Below are 16,741 nucleotides of genomic sequence, written 5' to 3' on the forward strand. Positions count from 1 at the left end.
TTGTTAATCTTTCATTTACTTCTATTGATATAAGAATTCATCCAAGAACTTTCCCTTTTGATAGTCAATATGGAAATACCCTAGCGTGAAAGGTAGCTACTTTTCAGAGCAAATACACAGTTTGCCACACACACACACACACAGACACAGACACACACATACAGACAGACAGACACAGACAGTTACAGAGGATGACAGTTTTAGCGGGCTAGCTGTCCAACTCCAAAGGAAAGGAATGCTGTTGGCAATGTCCTTCAATGGCTCTAATTGCATCTCTGCCATTTTTATATATTGAAGCAGTATCACTTATTGATGCGGTTTTCTGTGTGCGCATCGCACCAAAATTGAAACATTTTAAAATACTCAATACTGTTGACACTATCCGAGTGTAATATTAACAATAGAAACATCGCTATACTACTACCACACTATTACAATGAAAAGGGGCTAGCATTATGTACTGCGAGTATAAAAGGTTTGTATGAAAATAAACAAAAGGCATTGTTGAAAATGTAAAATAATACTTTATTGATCGGAACATGCGAGGCAGAGTCAGGTACTAGGGAGTGCAATCTTGCAGCATAATCATCAATCTCGGTATTTGCAAGATTTAAGAGGTCCAATCTCGCAAGATCTCGGTATTTTGCGAGATCTCGCAAATATACGAATAATTTTTAGTATTCTATTGAAACTGAGTATAATAGTGTTATTCTAGGGACGAAAATATGAAATAATATGCATATAAGATTTATGGATTATTTTTTTAAGAAAATTACAGGTTATTTTGAGAAAACACAGCATATCTAGCGTACCATCAGCCAACTGACTTCGGATGTTTCGTACCAGATAGAATAATTTTTAGTATTCTATTGAAACTGAGTATAAGTAATAGTGTTATTCTAGGGACGAAAATATGAAATAATATGCATATAAGATTTATGGATTATTTTTTTAAGAAAATTACAGGTTATTTTGAGAAAACACAGCATATCTAGCGTACCATCAGCCAACTGACTTCGGATGTTTCGTACCAGATACTCTGTAGCAGAAAAGGCTGGTTCTGCCTCTACTTCAAAAACTTCGCGTAAACAATTTCACCAATACACTACTTTAAATCAATTATTCGCTGTAAACTGTATTTTTACTAATAAATACAATCTAAAATTCGTAAAATTCCTCAACTCAAGCTCAACTAGAAAGTCGTGGAGTAATTGACTGCAAATAAATCAGGGAGCGATAGCTCGCACTCCGTGGTCCATAACGGTCAAACAGATGGCATCGCATTCTCACGCCGATAAGGACCCGACAAAATATATTAGACAAAACAAAAATCCTGAGGTAGGTAATAAACACATAAAAAAATGTTGGCTAACGGCGTATTGCATAACAATACGACGGTAATGTTAAAAACACAAACGTGCATCTGCACGTCTGGTGCGTAGCAGTAAAATTTAAGAAAACATCTAGATTTGGGCGAGTGTCAGCTAATGGAATGCATATTATACGCAATCTTGCAAATCTTGCGAGATCTCGCACGATTTAGCTTGCAACTCTTGCAAGATCAATCTTGCAAAAAATGGACGAGATCTCGGTATTTCGAGATCTCGGAATACCGAGATTGCACTCCCTATCAGGTACGTGAGTTTGTACTTTTGATATCATATTGGTAACTATTGCGACTTTACTTTAAAAATACATAAAACAGCATTTTTAAACAAATAAATTAAAAACTTAACTAATAGAAAAACTGATCGTTAGGGTGGTTCAAAAAACATTTTTTTTTATTTTCCTGCGGGGCACCCCCTTATTACACTTATTATGCTGATGAAATACACCAAGTTTCGTAATTTTATCTCAACTACAAGGGAGTGCTCAACCACTTTGAAATTTTTCAAAGGTGTATGAAAACAAAAAAAAAACCGGGCAAATGCGAGTCGGACTCGCGCACGAAGGGTTCCGTACCATAATGCAAAAAAAAGCAAAAAAAAAAAACGGTCACCCATCCAAGTACTGACCCCGCCCGACGTTGCTTAACTTCGGTCAAAAACCGAGCAAGTGCGAGTCGGACTCGCGCACCAAGGGTTCCGTACCATAATGCAAAAAAAAAACGGAAAAAAATGCAAAAAAAAACGGTCACCCATCCAAGTACTGACCACGCCCGACGTTGCTTAACTTTGGTCAAAAATCACGTTTGTTGTATGGGAGCCCCATTTATAGTTCGTTTTTTTTAGCGAATAGCGAAGAAAGCGATCTTGACATGTCTTTTAATTGAATAACGCTTATTAAAAATCAGTAACTATTAGGGCTTCCAAATACCGGACCTCTTTCAATACCGGTATTCATACCGAAACTGTCTTTATCAATACCGGGATCCCGGGATCCCGGTATTGACTATGAATCGCTTAAAATTTTTGAGTTTTATTAAAATAAGGCTCACTATAACACCGGATATGTATGTCCTTAGCCTAGGGCTTAGGATATTAAACAATAATCGCCAACTGTAATAATTATCATGTCACCCTCCAGGTTGGCAATCATTTTATCCGCCTTGTTGACTTCACCAGTTACATTTTTAGTTCAACCTAATAAACCAGCCAACTATATTCAAATTTGCCACCAAAAATTCGTTTGCCATACTACAATTCAATTACACAAACGGGTCTACCGCGATATAATTTCATTGTTTTTACCTTTAATTAAATATGTGTACAAAACGCGAGAGTTTAAAGTGTCATACTACAATTCCTTGCTTATTTCTTTCTAAAGACCGTATCGTTAATTATAGGGACAGATAAAACCTGGTCTAACTGTTGGCATGTGTATTATTTTGTATTACTATGTTCTTAGAGTATGATCTGAGGGTATTTTTAAGTGTGTGTGGTGTGTGTTAAGCTATATCTGATTTAAGAAGGTATGACATATTTTTTTATTTTAGGGACTTTATGATGCTTTTAATACCGTATAGCAAATATGTATAGTCTGGACAAGCCTATCGAGCTGAATTTGAGACTATTTCACCGACTCTTTGGTACGATTTAAAGTAACAAAAGGTTAATAAGCTGCCAGAACATGTTATCTAAGTGTCCTCTTCATGATTGCTCAATTGAGCAGCTGCGGAATAAATGTGGTGAATTTTTATTTTTACATAAAACCGTTTTTTCACCCCACGTTTTGGAATCCCTTCAATTTCTGTTGCAAGCGAAATGACAGAGACAGCTACAAGATTAAGCTCAGCTAGAAGAAAGCACTAATTAAACACATGTGTAATTTTGAAATAAAATTATAATACAAAAAAACGGCTAAGTAAAGTTGTCCCCATAATTAATGATACGGTCTTTACTTATTGGTATAATTTTAAGAACTAATTATATTAATATCATATCCTGAACATCAGAATTCATCACCAAATATGTATCTAACGCATATGCACTGATCTTGTTTCAATTAAATGATCTTCTTTAATTAAATGGGCTAGTAATCTTCTTCATACAGCCGAATTTAATAATTTTAATGGATTTTAACCGTTATAATCAGCGCATTTTCCTTGTTTTTGAAAATACCGGTATCCCGGTATTGCATTAAAAATACCGGTATTGAAAAATGCGTTCAATCAGACGGGATCCCGGTATTTCGGGATCCCGGGATCCCGGTATTGGAAGCCCTAGTAACTATTACTTATGAAAGCAGAAGAATATAAATGATCGTATTAGATTCATAATTGTTACATATTTGCCGTAACTTATTTTTTAAATGTGTTTTTCAAATAAAAGACACATCAAGATTGTTTACCTTATTTCTAATGCTAAGAAAAACGAACTATAAATCTTTATTTTATTCTGTTTTTAGTATTTGTTGTTATAGCGGCAACAGAAATACATCATCTGTGAAAATTTCAACTGTCTAGCTATCACGGTTCGTGAGATACAGCCTGATGACAGACGGACGGACGGACGGACAGCGAAGTCTTAGTAATAGGGTCCCGTTTTACCCTTTGGGTACGGAACCCTAAAAATCACGTTTGTTGTGTGGGAGCCCCACTTAAATCTTTATTTTATTGTTTTTAGTATTTGTTGTTATAGCGGCAACAGAAATACATCATCTGTGAAAATTTCAACTGTCTAGCTATCACGGTTCGTGAGATACAGCCTGGTGACAGACAGACGGACGGACGGACAGCGGAGTCTTAGTAATAGGGTCCCGTTTTACCCTTTGGGTACGGAACCCTAAAAAGTATTTATTATTCAGAATTTTATTTAAGTATCTGGTTTCAAACTATTTGCACATGTGATTTATAAGTTATGAAGTAGAAAAACATTTTTATTTCTATTTTTTATAATTTTTCAAAAGTAAGTAATTTTGAATTTCACCTAAAAAATAGAAATAAAAATGTTTTGTTACATAATAACTTTTAAATCACACTTTCAAATAATGTGAAAACTACTACTTACATAAAAATCTAAAAAATAAAAACTTGATTTTTTTGGATTTCATACAACTTCGAAAAATTTCAAAATGTTTGAGCACCCCCTTGTAGTTGAGATAAGATTACAAAACTTAGCGTATTTTGTCAACATAACAAGTGTAACAAAATGAGGGGGTGCCGCTTCTTCTAGCTAGAGTTTGAATTTTTCCCATACAAACGTGAACCACCCTACTGATCGTTGAGATACTTGAGCTTCACCAATTTTTTTTAATTGCATTTTACAGGGTGTCTAGCCAAAATGCCAATCGTTTGCGCCGTGGCGAACGATACGTTAATGTCTCTCTGTCACACTAATATGGAAGAGTGGTAGAGAGAGATGACTGTTTCGTTTGCTAAGGCGCAAACGATTGGTATCTTCGCTAGGTCCTCAGATTTATTAACTCTTTTACAATAAAAAAAAATTAACTCCTTTTTACACTCGATAATCCATATTTGGTAGTCGCACAAACTTAATACTTTTAAACACGGCATCTCTTACATATTACTAATACATATTGTGATGTTCCATGATCTATTGTTTTTAGCATGATTAGAGTATATAAACAACTCTTGACAAGTAGTAAGTACTACTTTAACTTAACATGCTAGTCTTACTTATACACTTACAAGAAAAAAGAATACAAAAAGAACATGATTAGATTCAACACTAAAATCCATTAAAAACCTACCTATCTACATTTTAAAATCACAATAATTTAATCCTAACCTTATTCTAGTTACACTTATAGTTCTTGCATGAATACCGTGGATGGCACGATTCTTTCAAAGAATTACTTGTACCTACCACTAAGTTGTTACAGGGATTTTATCCCCACCTTTTACCACTGACAACTACTGGCAAAAAAAAAATCCAGTGGTAAAAGGTGGCAATTTTTTTTCCCAGTAGTTACCACCAAAATTTTGCTTGTCAATCTTCTAAGTTGATCTAGTTAATTATTTTAGTGACCGTATTTGATTGTGTTAAACGTTTATTTCTTACGCACATACCTATGAATCTTCCCGCGTACCTCGCTACGAAGGCAGGTATAGTAATTTTCCGGTTTCAATACAGAAATACTTCACCCCTGAAAACCTATAAAACGACACCCATGCTGACTTTTACGAGTATGTACATGTGTTTTAGTAATTTTAACAGAAGTCTTGGTAACACTGTGCCTACTTCTTAGGCACATACTTGTGCACCTTCCCCCCATACCTCGCCACGAAGGCGGGTACAGTGAACTTCCGCTTGCAGCCCTCATAGTTCATGTACCGTATCTTGCCGAACACGGCGCGCTCCGCCCAGCCCTGGTCGTGCGTGCCGCAGATCGACCACATGCAGCCTGCAACAAGGGGAAATAGATTAATGAAAGTTTGGCATTTGTTGTAAGAGCCGTAACAGACTACCGCACCGCAAAATATACGTACGATACGTGCACCGCACCGCGACCTATAAGCGAGAAAGAGATATTTTGACCGCACCAAGATGGCGGTGCGGTGCGGTAGTCTCTTACGGCTTTAGGTACTTAGCATTTTTATTGTCTTAAACGCGGTTACAGACGCGCACGGTTTCAGTTTTAACTGACAAATGTTTCTTAGTAAGTTTCAGTTTTAACTAACAAATGTTTCTTAGTAAGTGCATTAGTATAAAACAAAGCCTTTAAAAATCTGTATGTACATTAGTTTTTTTGAAAAATTATGAAGAAGTTAAAGTGAACGTTCAGATATTTTAGATCGCATTGGTCGCTCCAATAAAATGGCTACCCTTGAGTTGCTCTTAGGGTGATAAGGGAGTGTTGTAAAATATCTAACTCACCGACATATCCACTAGGATCCCGCCCATCAATGCTATAATGATCGTTCAAGTATATCGCATACTTCAGCGCGTCTTCAGGGCTGGGCGTCCATTCCAGAATCTTCTTCGCCCAGTACATCCGTAAGAAGCCGTGCATCTTGCCCTCCTTGTTGAGTTGTATTTGCGCGGAGTTCCAAAGGTCATCGTGGGTTTTGGCCTGGGCTAGTTCGTCGAGCGTGTAGATGTGCGATCTTTTGTCTTTTCTGTAATACAAGTGGAAATATATTATATAGAGTTTGGATTTGGACTCTATACATACAGAGCTAAAGTTAAAATTTGTCTAAATAAGTTGATGTTACCGGGTCTCATCTTTAGCGTTAGAGGGTAACATTGGCCATGTATCCATATAAATCTTCTTATTAAATTACTAAACCCATTGAAATCATACAAATATGTATCATGAAGTTATCCTACCATAGGATTGTCAACTTAAGTATAAATAAATATTATAAGGACATTCTTACACAAATTGGCTAAGTCCCACGGTAAGCTCAAGAAGGCTTGTGTTGTGGGTACTCAGACAATGACAAATATAATATACAAATACATAAAAACATCGAAACCATGACTTAGGAACAAATATCTGTGCTCATCACACAAATAAATGCCCTTACCGGGATTAGGACCATCGGCTTCACAGGCAGGGTTACTACCGACTAGGCCGACCGGTCGTCAAAGTATAGTATAGTTTTCTAATCGAACGAGCGAGCGAAGCGAAGCGAAGTTCTTACATTCGACTTGGATCACGCGGCTGGCTAGCGGCACGTCCCGGCATTTCGATGTTTTTAAGCTGAACTTTCAGAAGATAGTTTGATACTCAATAACTTAAGTAAATTTGTTCTAATTGAAATGAAATTGGCTAAACGTGTAGTAGAGGGCATTATATTTTAGTCATTAAATTATGAGCAGACTCGATGAAGGGATTATTGAGGTAGAAGAGCTTAGAAGGCCAAAAAACTGTTGTGAGAGGTCTTGCTATTCTGGTCATTTTATTTGCAAAAAACATGGTCGAATTTAGTATCAAATGAAAGTGCTCGGTTTGCACTTTTATAATAGCAAGATAAAAATAAAATAATATAAACATAATATAGGTAGGTATTTGACATTTGACAGGAAATATTTCGGCTTAGCACAGATACAGTTTATTTTAATCTCTATGATTTCTATGATCACTTAAATCCAGGGGAGGGACAGTCGTATATAAAGCACTTTATTCGAAAAAAACAGCGACATCTATATTACTTAACGCTAAACTTTTTTTTGTATGGCTTTACTTTATATCGTCAGAACGTCTTAAAAATCTTGTATCCAGGGCATGGATCAAATAAAAAAATATCTGTTGAACCAACTATATTTTATGTCGCACTATGGGACTCCCTCAGGGGCCTATTTCTCGTACGTTACAAGTCTTGTAATACAAGTGTGTATCTATGGTAACGCTTGTATTTCAATATTTTTTACAAGTTTCCGTTTCACGTAAATGTATAATTGTTACAAGAGCGGGGATAAAAGAGTTTTCACAAGTATTGTTGTTTCACAAGTTGACAAACACTAGTAGATATTATATGTGACGTCCCACGGTCAAAGGTACCTTATGGCGGGTATGGAGTTATGCATACCCCAGTAATCTACAATAAATAAGCTATCGATAACACAAAAGATCAACCTTCTAGGTTGCGTAGTTACAGAGATATGATTTTTTGAAAATAATGTTGTGAAATTAGCAACTTTACGATAGAGAAGTTTTAAGTTTAGCCGCCTAAAAAACTATGTTCCTGAAGTAAGTTACATAGTTGACTACAAATAATAATACCTTATATATGTGAGATTAAAAAAATATTGCGACTTGTTCTGTAATGCAAATATAAACTTTTGATATCGACTGATTTATGTGTATACTAGTCAATCTCTTGAAAATAAAGTTTTATTTCATTTTCACGATTGATTGCAATGAGCTCTCAAGATTTAAATTTTATCTATTAGAAAACGACACTGACAGACAGTTTAAGCAAAAAACAATACCGATTTAGAGGTGAAAATGTATTTTCTGACTTTTTCATATAAAATCACAAAATTGAATATTTTTACTTTTAATGTGACACACAATCAATTTTTCTGAGCACATATGAAAGAAATTCTGTCATTCAAATGAAATAAATCCTAAAACCCCAACTAAATACTATATTTAACCCCTTATGCCACTTTAAACTTACATAACAATAACAGTATTTGCTCCATACATTTACGAAAAGGTACCTTATGGAAATAAATCTAATAATACATCACTACAAAATATCAATCATATTACAGTTTATCTTTTATGAATAGAAAATATTAATTTACATTAAACTGCCCCAAATTTAATTAGTTCTTCGTCATAATAATCTTAAAAAAGACCAATAATTTGTATGTAATGAAAAGGTACCTTGTGATTAAGTTACATGATGAGGCATGATGATGATGGAACAGTTAGGATAAACTAATAATATTTTGGGGTTAAGATGGTATAAATCGTCTATTTCTTATCAATAATATATTTCGGTTGCTATTGAAGATAAGCGGCATTGAGGTTCAATGACCTCAGATATTCCATAAGGTAATGCGTCGGGTATTGGCATTTTTCAGCAAACCAATGGCTGATTTACTGCATGCGACCAAACCAAATGAAGATTATTCTAGTTAAGAAAGACTTGACGAGAGTAACTTTGGTATAATAGCAGGCTACTTGGATTTGTAATGTCGGTCGATGTACGGTTATAATATTTGCGAGGCGCCCCAACCAGAACTGAAATTATCAAATTAGTTTTGCAGAATGCTAATACAGTTCTCTACCAAACTTCTTTTCCCGTATTGACTAGTTTTTTTGGGAATTTTCAATCTTTTTTCCATAAGGTACCTTTTCTACTAAACTCTGAGACGACATTACTAGGCTTATAACTAACTTATAACAAAAATAAAAACAGGTAAACAAACGTTACGCATTAAGGTTTCAGATCACACAATAAAAAAAAATTGAACATTTTTTCACCTCTTTACAAAACATTTCATATCTCCGAAACTAGAAACCCTCATAAGGTACCTTTTTCCGTGGAACGTCACATATACTAAAATAGTAATTTCGTTTCTCAAAAGCTGTACTTTATACTTGTAGCTTGTGACTTATCACGAAATAATGAGGAGTCTCTATAAACTGCTAATATGCGTTTTTGGTAAAAATCGATTAATAAATAAATGAAGATATTGCATTTTTAAGATCTCAAACGTGTAAGTTTTGAATGCACTTCGTTAAAATCAGTAATATTATTTAAATTTAGCTTTTATTCTCCAAAAAAAACAGTAAACTCATTCCTATGAAATTATTATAATTGGGAAAGAACCAGTAAATGACCAATAATATAATAATTTTGTAACGAATTCACCCGTATTATAAAAAAAAACTGACCCACCCTGAAGCTTGTAAACATTCATAGAGTGACTGACGAAACTGAGTTTGATTTTACACTTGTAATTGATAATTTTGAGAAACGCTTTTCATTACTACTTGTATTATTATATATTCCGAAAACACAAGTCAGCCATTTTATTTTCCTCTTATTAAGATTATGATGCATAACAGTGACATTGACATTAAGATAACATTTATAATGGCCATTGCATTTCCTTTTTGCATAGTAAACAAACCTATTTTCTAACTTTAGACAGCCGCCTTGTAGCACTTGTAGTAATCGTTCCTACGAGAAACAGAATTAAAACACACTTGTACAATGAAATTTTAAATTTCATTTATTTATTAATCGATTTTTACCAAAAACGCATATTAGCAGTTTATAGAGACTCCTCATTATTTCGTGATAAGTCACAAGCTACAAGTATAAAGTACAGCTTTTGAGAAACGAAATTACTATTTTAGTATATAATATCTACTAGTGTTTGTCAACTTGTGAAACAACAACACTTGTGAAAACTCTTTTATCCCCGCTCTTGTAACAATTATACATTTACGTGAAACGGAAACTTGTAAAAAATATTGAAATACAAGCGTTACCATAGATACACACTTGTATTACAAGACTTGTAACGTACGAGAAATAGGCCCCAGGTCGCATAACAACTTTTGTCATATTTTTAATTGTCATAACACTTTATGTATAAAATTGTAAGTCATAAAAATCTTTAGTCAGAATTATTCCTGAGCATAACTGGGTTTTTGTCATAAATTAGTTGTCATAATTTTTGTAGTCATCGCATAAAATTTTAAGTCATGAGCTTGATATCCATAATTGTTTTTCGTTCGAAGTATTGCAGTGCATAGTATTAATATAGACATAAAAAATTAAGTCATATATTTAGTGGTCATAAAAGAAACTAATCATAATAGGTAGGTTAGGTTCGTTAGGTTGCTTTAGATGCCCGAAGGGCAAACTACGCAGAAATAGGAGCCCCGCGTGAGCGGGGCTCCGTCGAATTAGGTGTTTGGACGGAAATTAGGGAAAAGGTTTTTTTCGAGTAGTTGTTGAGTTAGTTTCTTAAATTATTTATGTAAACCATTATGGTTGAAAATTACTATGCTACAAAACGTTATACGTAAAAACCTTATAAATATCGATAAATATGCTTTTATCTGGTATGACATTTGATTCATTATAATCAAAACCTAAATGCACAAAAAAATTATGATAACTGCTGAGTATGTCATCAAATATTATGGCTAAAAATGTATGACACAATATAATATGACTTTTCATTTGTATGCGCAATGATGATTATGACACAAGTTGTTATGCGCATCAAAGATATGACCTAAACTTGTATGCAACCCAATATGGACCCGTCGCACTATACGAGTACCTAAGTAGGTGCAACAAAGTCAATCACTCTATAATAATTTTTGGTTAACTGCGAGTTCTCAGTTCGGGGCGAACTACTAGTATGTATGTATAAACTCTTTATTGTACAAAACACAAATTACTACTACACTACACTACACTAGTATACTTTATCTCTGAATATGTATAGTCATGTATAGTTTACCTGTGATCATCCAAAGTCTTAGCTGCCCAACTATGCGCGCCCTTCACACTGTCATAGTGTGCGTTATAGAAGCAGAAGTTGTCCGCCAGTTCGCGGCGCACGATGGCCTCTTCTAGGAATGCGTTCACACTCTCAGTGTATTTCTTCTTGTACTCTTGAACGCAGAGGGCTACTCTTTGGACGGAGATTTGACCTGAAATTTGATATGTACACTAAGTTTATCACGAAAAATAAATGATTTATGATTTATGATATGCATAAGTCAGGAAAAAAGGAAGATTTGTTAACCCTTTGAACGTTACGCCTATCGTGCGCGGTGCCACAGAATAAATAATAGTACTAACGTACAGAAAGGAAAGTTCCTACAGAACCGAAGTTTGACAGCGGTTCAGGGTCGAATCATGTTGTATCTTTCTAATGTATGGCAATATCCCTTTCGGCTATTTAGGGTTGTCAAAATTCAAATCTTATCTGTAGTCGTGCACGCAAAGGGACGTCAAGATGTGTCAACCCTAATAATTGGTCGGAGCAATGCTGAGCCGAACGGAAGAGTTTCGCACCCCTAGCGGTGCGTCATCGTGAATCTTGTCGAAATGCACGAACGTTGATACACGGATGTAGTCACGCGCGTCGGTAGACATCTTTGGTGGTCAAAGCGTTAAAATGGAGCATTTAATAGCATACAAAGTATATTAACCAAAATGGAACCAAGGTGAGAGGTTGCTAAGTGCCTCAAGAGTGGGATCATTCCGCTTCGTAGCGAATATCGCGAGCCTCTTGTCCAGGAAGCTCTTCAACATTTTGACCGCAGCGTGGTAGCCTGGAGTGGCCCAGTCCACGGGGCCTACGGACTTGTCGGCTTCGCGGGATTCGATGGCTTGCTCCCAGTCTATTGGCTGAAAAAACAAGAACGAACTTTTAATAGGTCCAAATTAAATATGTAAGCACTGTTTATATATGCCAGATAGGGTAATTCGTCGATTACTGGCTAGTGAATAGAATTCATTTTTAGTTTAGGGTGGCCAGTTATTAACAGGTGGCCAGTAGTTGACGATTTACCCAACTAAACTTAAAATGACTGTTCAATTGGCTAATTTACTACCTAATCTGGAATCCAGGAATCCAAATCAGTTGCAGTAAAATATTTTTTTGTATTTTTATAAAACTTTTTTTTTTATAATCTTACTTAAACATGAATGACCCATTTTAATGTGTCTCACGGAAGTTTTCATATTAAAATCTTTATAAAATAATATAATAACCTCAGGTTTAAATTTGCTCTTGTAAGGGTGCTTGATAACCGGCGGGAACTGCGTCAAGTACTCATCGAGCTTGGAGTTGATCTTGTTCCGGATGGTCCGCGCCGAGTATTCTTGCTTGTCTGACGCCACCCAGCACGGGACTATGTTGTGAGCGTCCACCTGGTAGATAAGATAAGATAAGAATAGCCTTGATTGACATAAAAATTCAGCACATATTACAAGAGGGCGGAATTGCTCATGGCAAAAATCAAACGTCAATAGAGTTGGAACATTGAATTTTATCGACTTTCAGCTATCGATAAGTTCAGTCACCTTTTACATTTCTGACTTTAACATTAACCTCTTTGATTAGCTAGTTGACCATTTGACCTCTTTGATTAGATTAATAGTAAATTGCATAGCAGTTAACTGTCATTTGTGCCACTAGTCTTTTTGCAACCAATTCACGTTTGTAATAAATGGTTAGGTTGTATTATTGAAACTTAGGCAGTTTTAATAATGCAGTACTAAGTTAAGTTGTTTTTAAAATTATCGTTATATATTGTCTTTTATTTAAATGTCTATTATTGTTAGCTTATGGATTTGAGGTTTAGTTTTATTAATAAATAAATAAAGATATGCTAGGTAAATATAATTTCAGTTTATTTGATAGTCAATAAAATTCAATGTTCCAACTCTATTGACGTTTGATTTTTGCCATGAACAATTCCACCCTCTGCATATTACATTTAAATAAATTCACATTTCATTTAGAGAGGTAGCGGAATGGTATCCTAGAGATGGAAAGAGGAGAGAAGGGAGACCAATAATGAGGTGGTCGGATGACATTAAGAAGCATGCGGGAGTAAATTGGATTGGGACAGCACAGAATAGAGAGCTGGAGGAGGCCTATGCCAAGAAGGCAGACAAAATAATAAAAAGCAATGACATTTAAATATATTTATTAAAATTAATTAAGGAAAATATTAAAACAAATGTAAATGAAATGTTCAACTGGTAATGGTGAATAAAATGTGTAGCAATGTAAGCACAATCCACAGAAAGGCAAAAATATTACTAGTATAATTATTTTTATTTAGAACAAATTGTCAGTGGTGTATGTGAAGAAATATGCTATATAAAATACTCGCAAGAATAGTGTGATTTGTTATTGTAAGGTACCCAAAAATTTTGAAGAGGAGTATGTTGCAGCAATTTTTATAATTTAACTGAAAGTCATGAGTCATGAGCTAGGATTAAGTGAGACCTACACTAATGGGATTAACACATTCACTGCAGGATGGGGTCTAAAGACATCATGCAAAGTATTATTAATTATGAGTAACACTAATTACCGCAGTAAAGATGTTAAGGAACAAATGAACATTCAAAATAATACCTGAATCAAAGGCACATCTTTCTTCAAACCCTTCTTTGCCTTCTCCAGCCACCCCAAGGGCGTCCTCAGCGGGTTGAAATCGCACACCACGGCCCCAATCTTGTGGTCTATCACCCATTGTGGTAGGACATCCCCGCCATCTCCTTCTAGCAGGTGGAAGGATATGTCCAGCTCCTTGCATTGAGCTGCTACTGTCTTTAAGCCTGAAATCATGTTTGGGGCGTAATTAATTAAATGATAATTTATAATTATAATATAGCTTATTAGCTATAACATTAGGATGGGTAGATGAATATAATAAAATCACTAGTATAGCCTACTAACAATCAGTTGATTATATCATGTCTTTGTAATGAAGTCCACTGGAAGGTACTGGCTAAAGACCATGTTGTTATAGACACCGTAAATATGCTTTGTTTTTTTTTAATTTAAATAGCTTTCATTACTACCTACTTTCATACAAAACGAACACAGTTATAAATAAAAACTACTTACCTTTGATAAGAAAGTCAAACTGCCTCACAGACGCGTCCAAGTACTTCGCAATCAAACAAAAACACACGTGGAGCGGTACTTCGTTCTTCAACGCAAGCTTCTGTGCAAACAGAAAAGCCCAGTTGTCCTGCACTCTACTGTCTCTAGACATCCAGTACACGATGCCCTCGCAGTCATCAGGCACCGTCTGCTCCTGAGATATTATCCTAAGACGCTTTTTGTTGAATTTATACTCCAAAATCGACTTAGCGGTCTCATCGCGTTTGGCTTGCAGACTTTTCATAAAATCATCAATTGAGATCTTTGACTCTGAGCCAGATATTGAAGGCTGGGAAAGTTTAGGTTTCTTTGCTGCTGATGCCATTTTTAAAGTATTAAAATTCCTCACGAAGCAAAACCGATGCGCGCTTGTAACAAATTTGTTTACAACCACAAAGCCGCGCCATTTCCCTAGCATAGCAATCAAATGACAGCTGACATTGACAAATGTATTTCCATTGTAAAAACTACCGTACCAATGCTACTACCGTTAGGCCCCGTGCGCACGGCAGCTTTTTCGACGCGCGTAAAAAGCGTTTGAATGACACGAATAGACAACCATGTATGTATTCACACGAAGGCGGTTTTTAAGCGCGGCGCTTTTTTATCGAGCACTGTTCGATTTTCGGCGTTGAGCGTTGGCCGTTAATTGAATTGATCATACGGAACTCCGTGTATCTGTTCTCACTCTCGCCACAGTATAATAAATAGTACTAACGTACAGTATGGACACTCGCTGCCTCGGAGTAATTAACAACTGCCTCCCGTTGAAAGTGCCGCCCACCCGCTCTCGGTTACCTCACAGTTACCGGCTGGCAAGGATGCGATGACGCGGTGCGCAGAGCGGAGGCCACGTAAAATATTCAAATATTAAACAAATATTTACAAAACCTATCAGGCCCCAATTTCACCACGGCTACAATTGTCAGTGACATATGTCGAGCGACAATTGTCAAGCGACAGGTGACATATTACAATTTTATAAAATATTTTCTATAGAAATACTTACAAACATGACAGGCATTTTGCTACAATTGTATGTATTACAATTATGTTGTGAAACAAGAATTATTTTTTCTAGTCGACATATTTGTAGAATTGTCGGTGAATCTTGACAGGAAATGAGTTAATGTCGGAATTTCGTGACAATTGTAGTGTTTCTTGTGACAATTGTCATAAACTTAGCAAGAGAAATATCTGTTTTTTTCCGATATAATAAAGTTTTGTTTAATAATACAATGATGGTGGCAAACAGGAATACGGCCCGCCCGATGGTAAGCGGTAACTACGGTCCATGGATGCCTGTGACGTCAGCAAAAGTAATGTTTTACAATTGTCGCACCTGTCACCATGGTGAAATTGGGGCCAGGTCACACTGAAAACAACAAAATATCTATATGAACAAAAAATCATGTTTTCAACTTACGTAGAATATCAGTTTGCCTGCGCATTGGGGCCAAAATATGCTCCGCCCACACCTGTGCTTGCGGCAAGGACGTGGACCAGCTAGGTCGACATGGCCTCTCTTGCATCAAAAGCGCCAGCCGTTTATATCGCCACGGCACCATCAATGATTTGGTTCGGCGGTCGCTTGCTACCGTTTCTGTGCCTGCTACTTTAGAACCCTCAGGCATGGCGAGAGACGATGGTAAGCGACCGGACGGAGCCACACTGGTGCCGTGGAGACTGGGTAGGCCTTTGGTGTGGGACGCTACATGCGTAGACACCTTTGCGCAGTCCCACATCCAGGCTACCCGGGCACAGGCTGGCGCTGCTGCCGACCAGGCCCAACTACTCAAGCGCCGCAAATACTCATCTTTACTGCAAGATTATGAGTTTGCGGCGCTTGCAGTGGAAACAATGGGTCCTTGGTCGGCGGACATGAAAACTTTCATGGGGGACCTGTCGACACGGCTGGTCGTCGCTTCGGGAGACCATAGGGCTGGCGCTTACCTCTCCCAGCGCATATCGCTGGCAATACAGAGAGGTAACGCAGCCAGCGTTAGCCCCCATTCGCACGACAGCTTTTTCAACGCGCGTTAAAAAAGCGTTTGAATGACACAAATGGATACGTGTGTATTTATTCACACGACAGCGGTGGCGCTTTTTATCAAGCGTTGTTGGATTTTCGACTTTAAGCCTTGGACGTTAAGTCGAAATTAGAGTGCGGACAGATTCAAGCGCTTTTTTAACGCGCGTTGAAAAAGCTGTCGTGCGAA

The 16,741-nt window shown here is 36.5% G+C and overlaps 1 protein-coding gene across 1 annotated transcript; it reads right to left on the reverse strand.

The window, feature by feature from the left end:
• Positions 1-5,630: 5,630 nt before the first annotated feature.
• Positions 5,631-14,941, reverse strand: LOC134789458 (deoxyribodipyrimidine photo-lyase-like). Its single transcript, XM_063760040.1, has 7 exons — positions 14,484-14,941; positions 13,989-14,191; positions 12,611-12,769; positions 12,046-12,244; positions 11,349-11,541; positions 6,279-6,520; positions 5,631-5,805 (listed from the first exon to the last, which is right to left on the reverse strand). Exons 1-7 carry the CDS (start codon positions 14,938-14,940, stop codon positions 5,639-5,641), a joined length of 1,620 nt encoding a protein of 539 aa, XP_063616110.1. The 5' UTR covers position 14,941; the 3' UTR covers positions 5,631-5,638.
• Positions 14,942-16,741: the final 1,800 nt, after the last annotated feature.

This window comes from Cydia splendana, chromosome 4 (genome assembly GCF_910591565.1).
Source record: "Cydia splendana chromosome 4, ilCydSple1.2, whole genome shotgun sequence".
Classification (NCBI taxonomy): Eukaryota; Metazoa; Arthropoda; class Insecta; order Lepidoptera; family Tortricidae; genus Cydia; species Cydia splendana.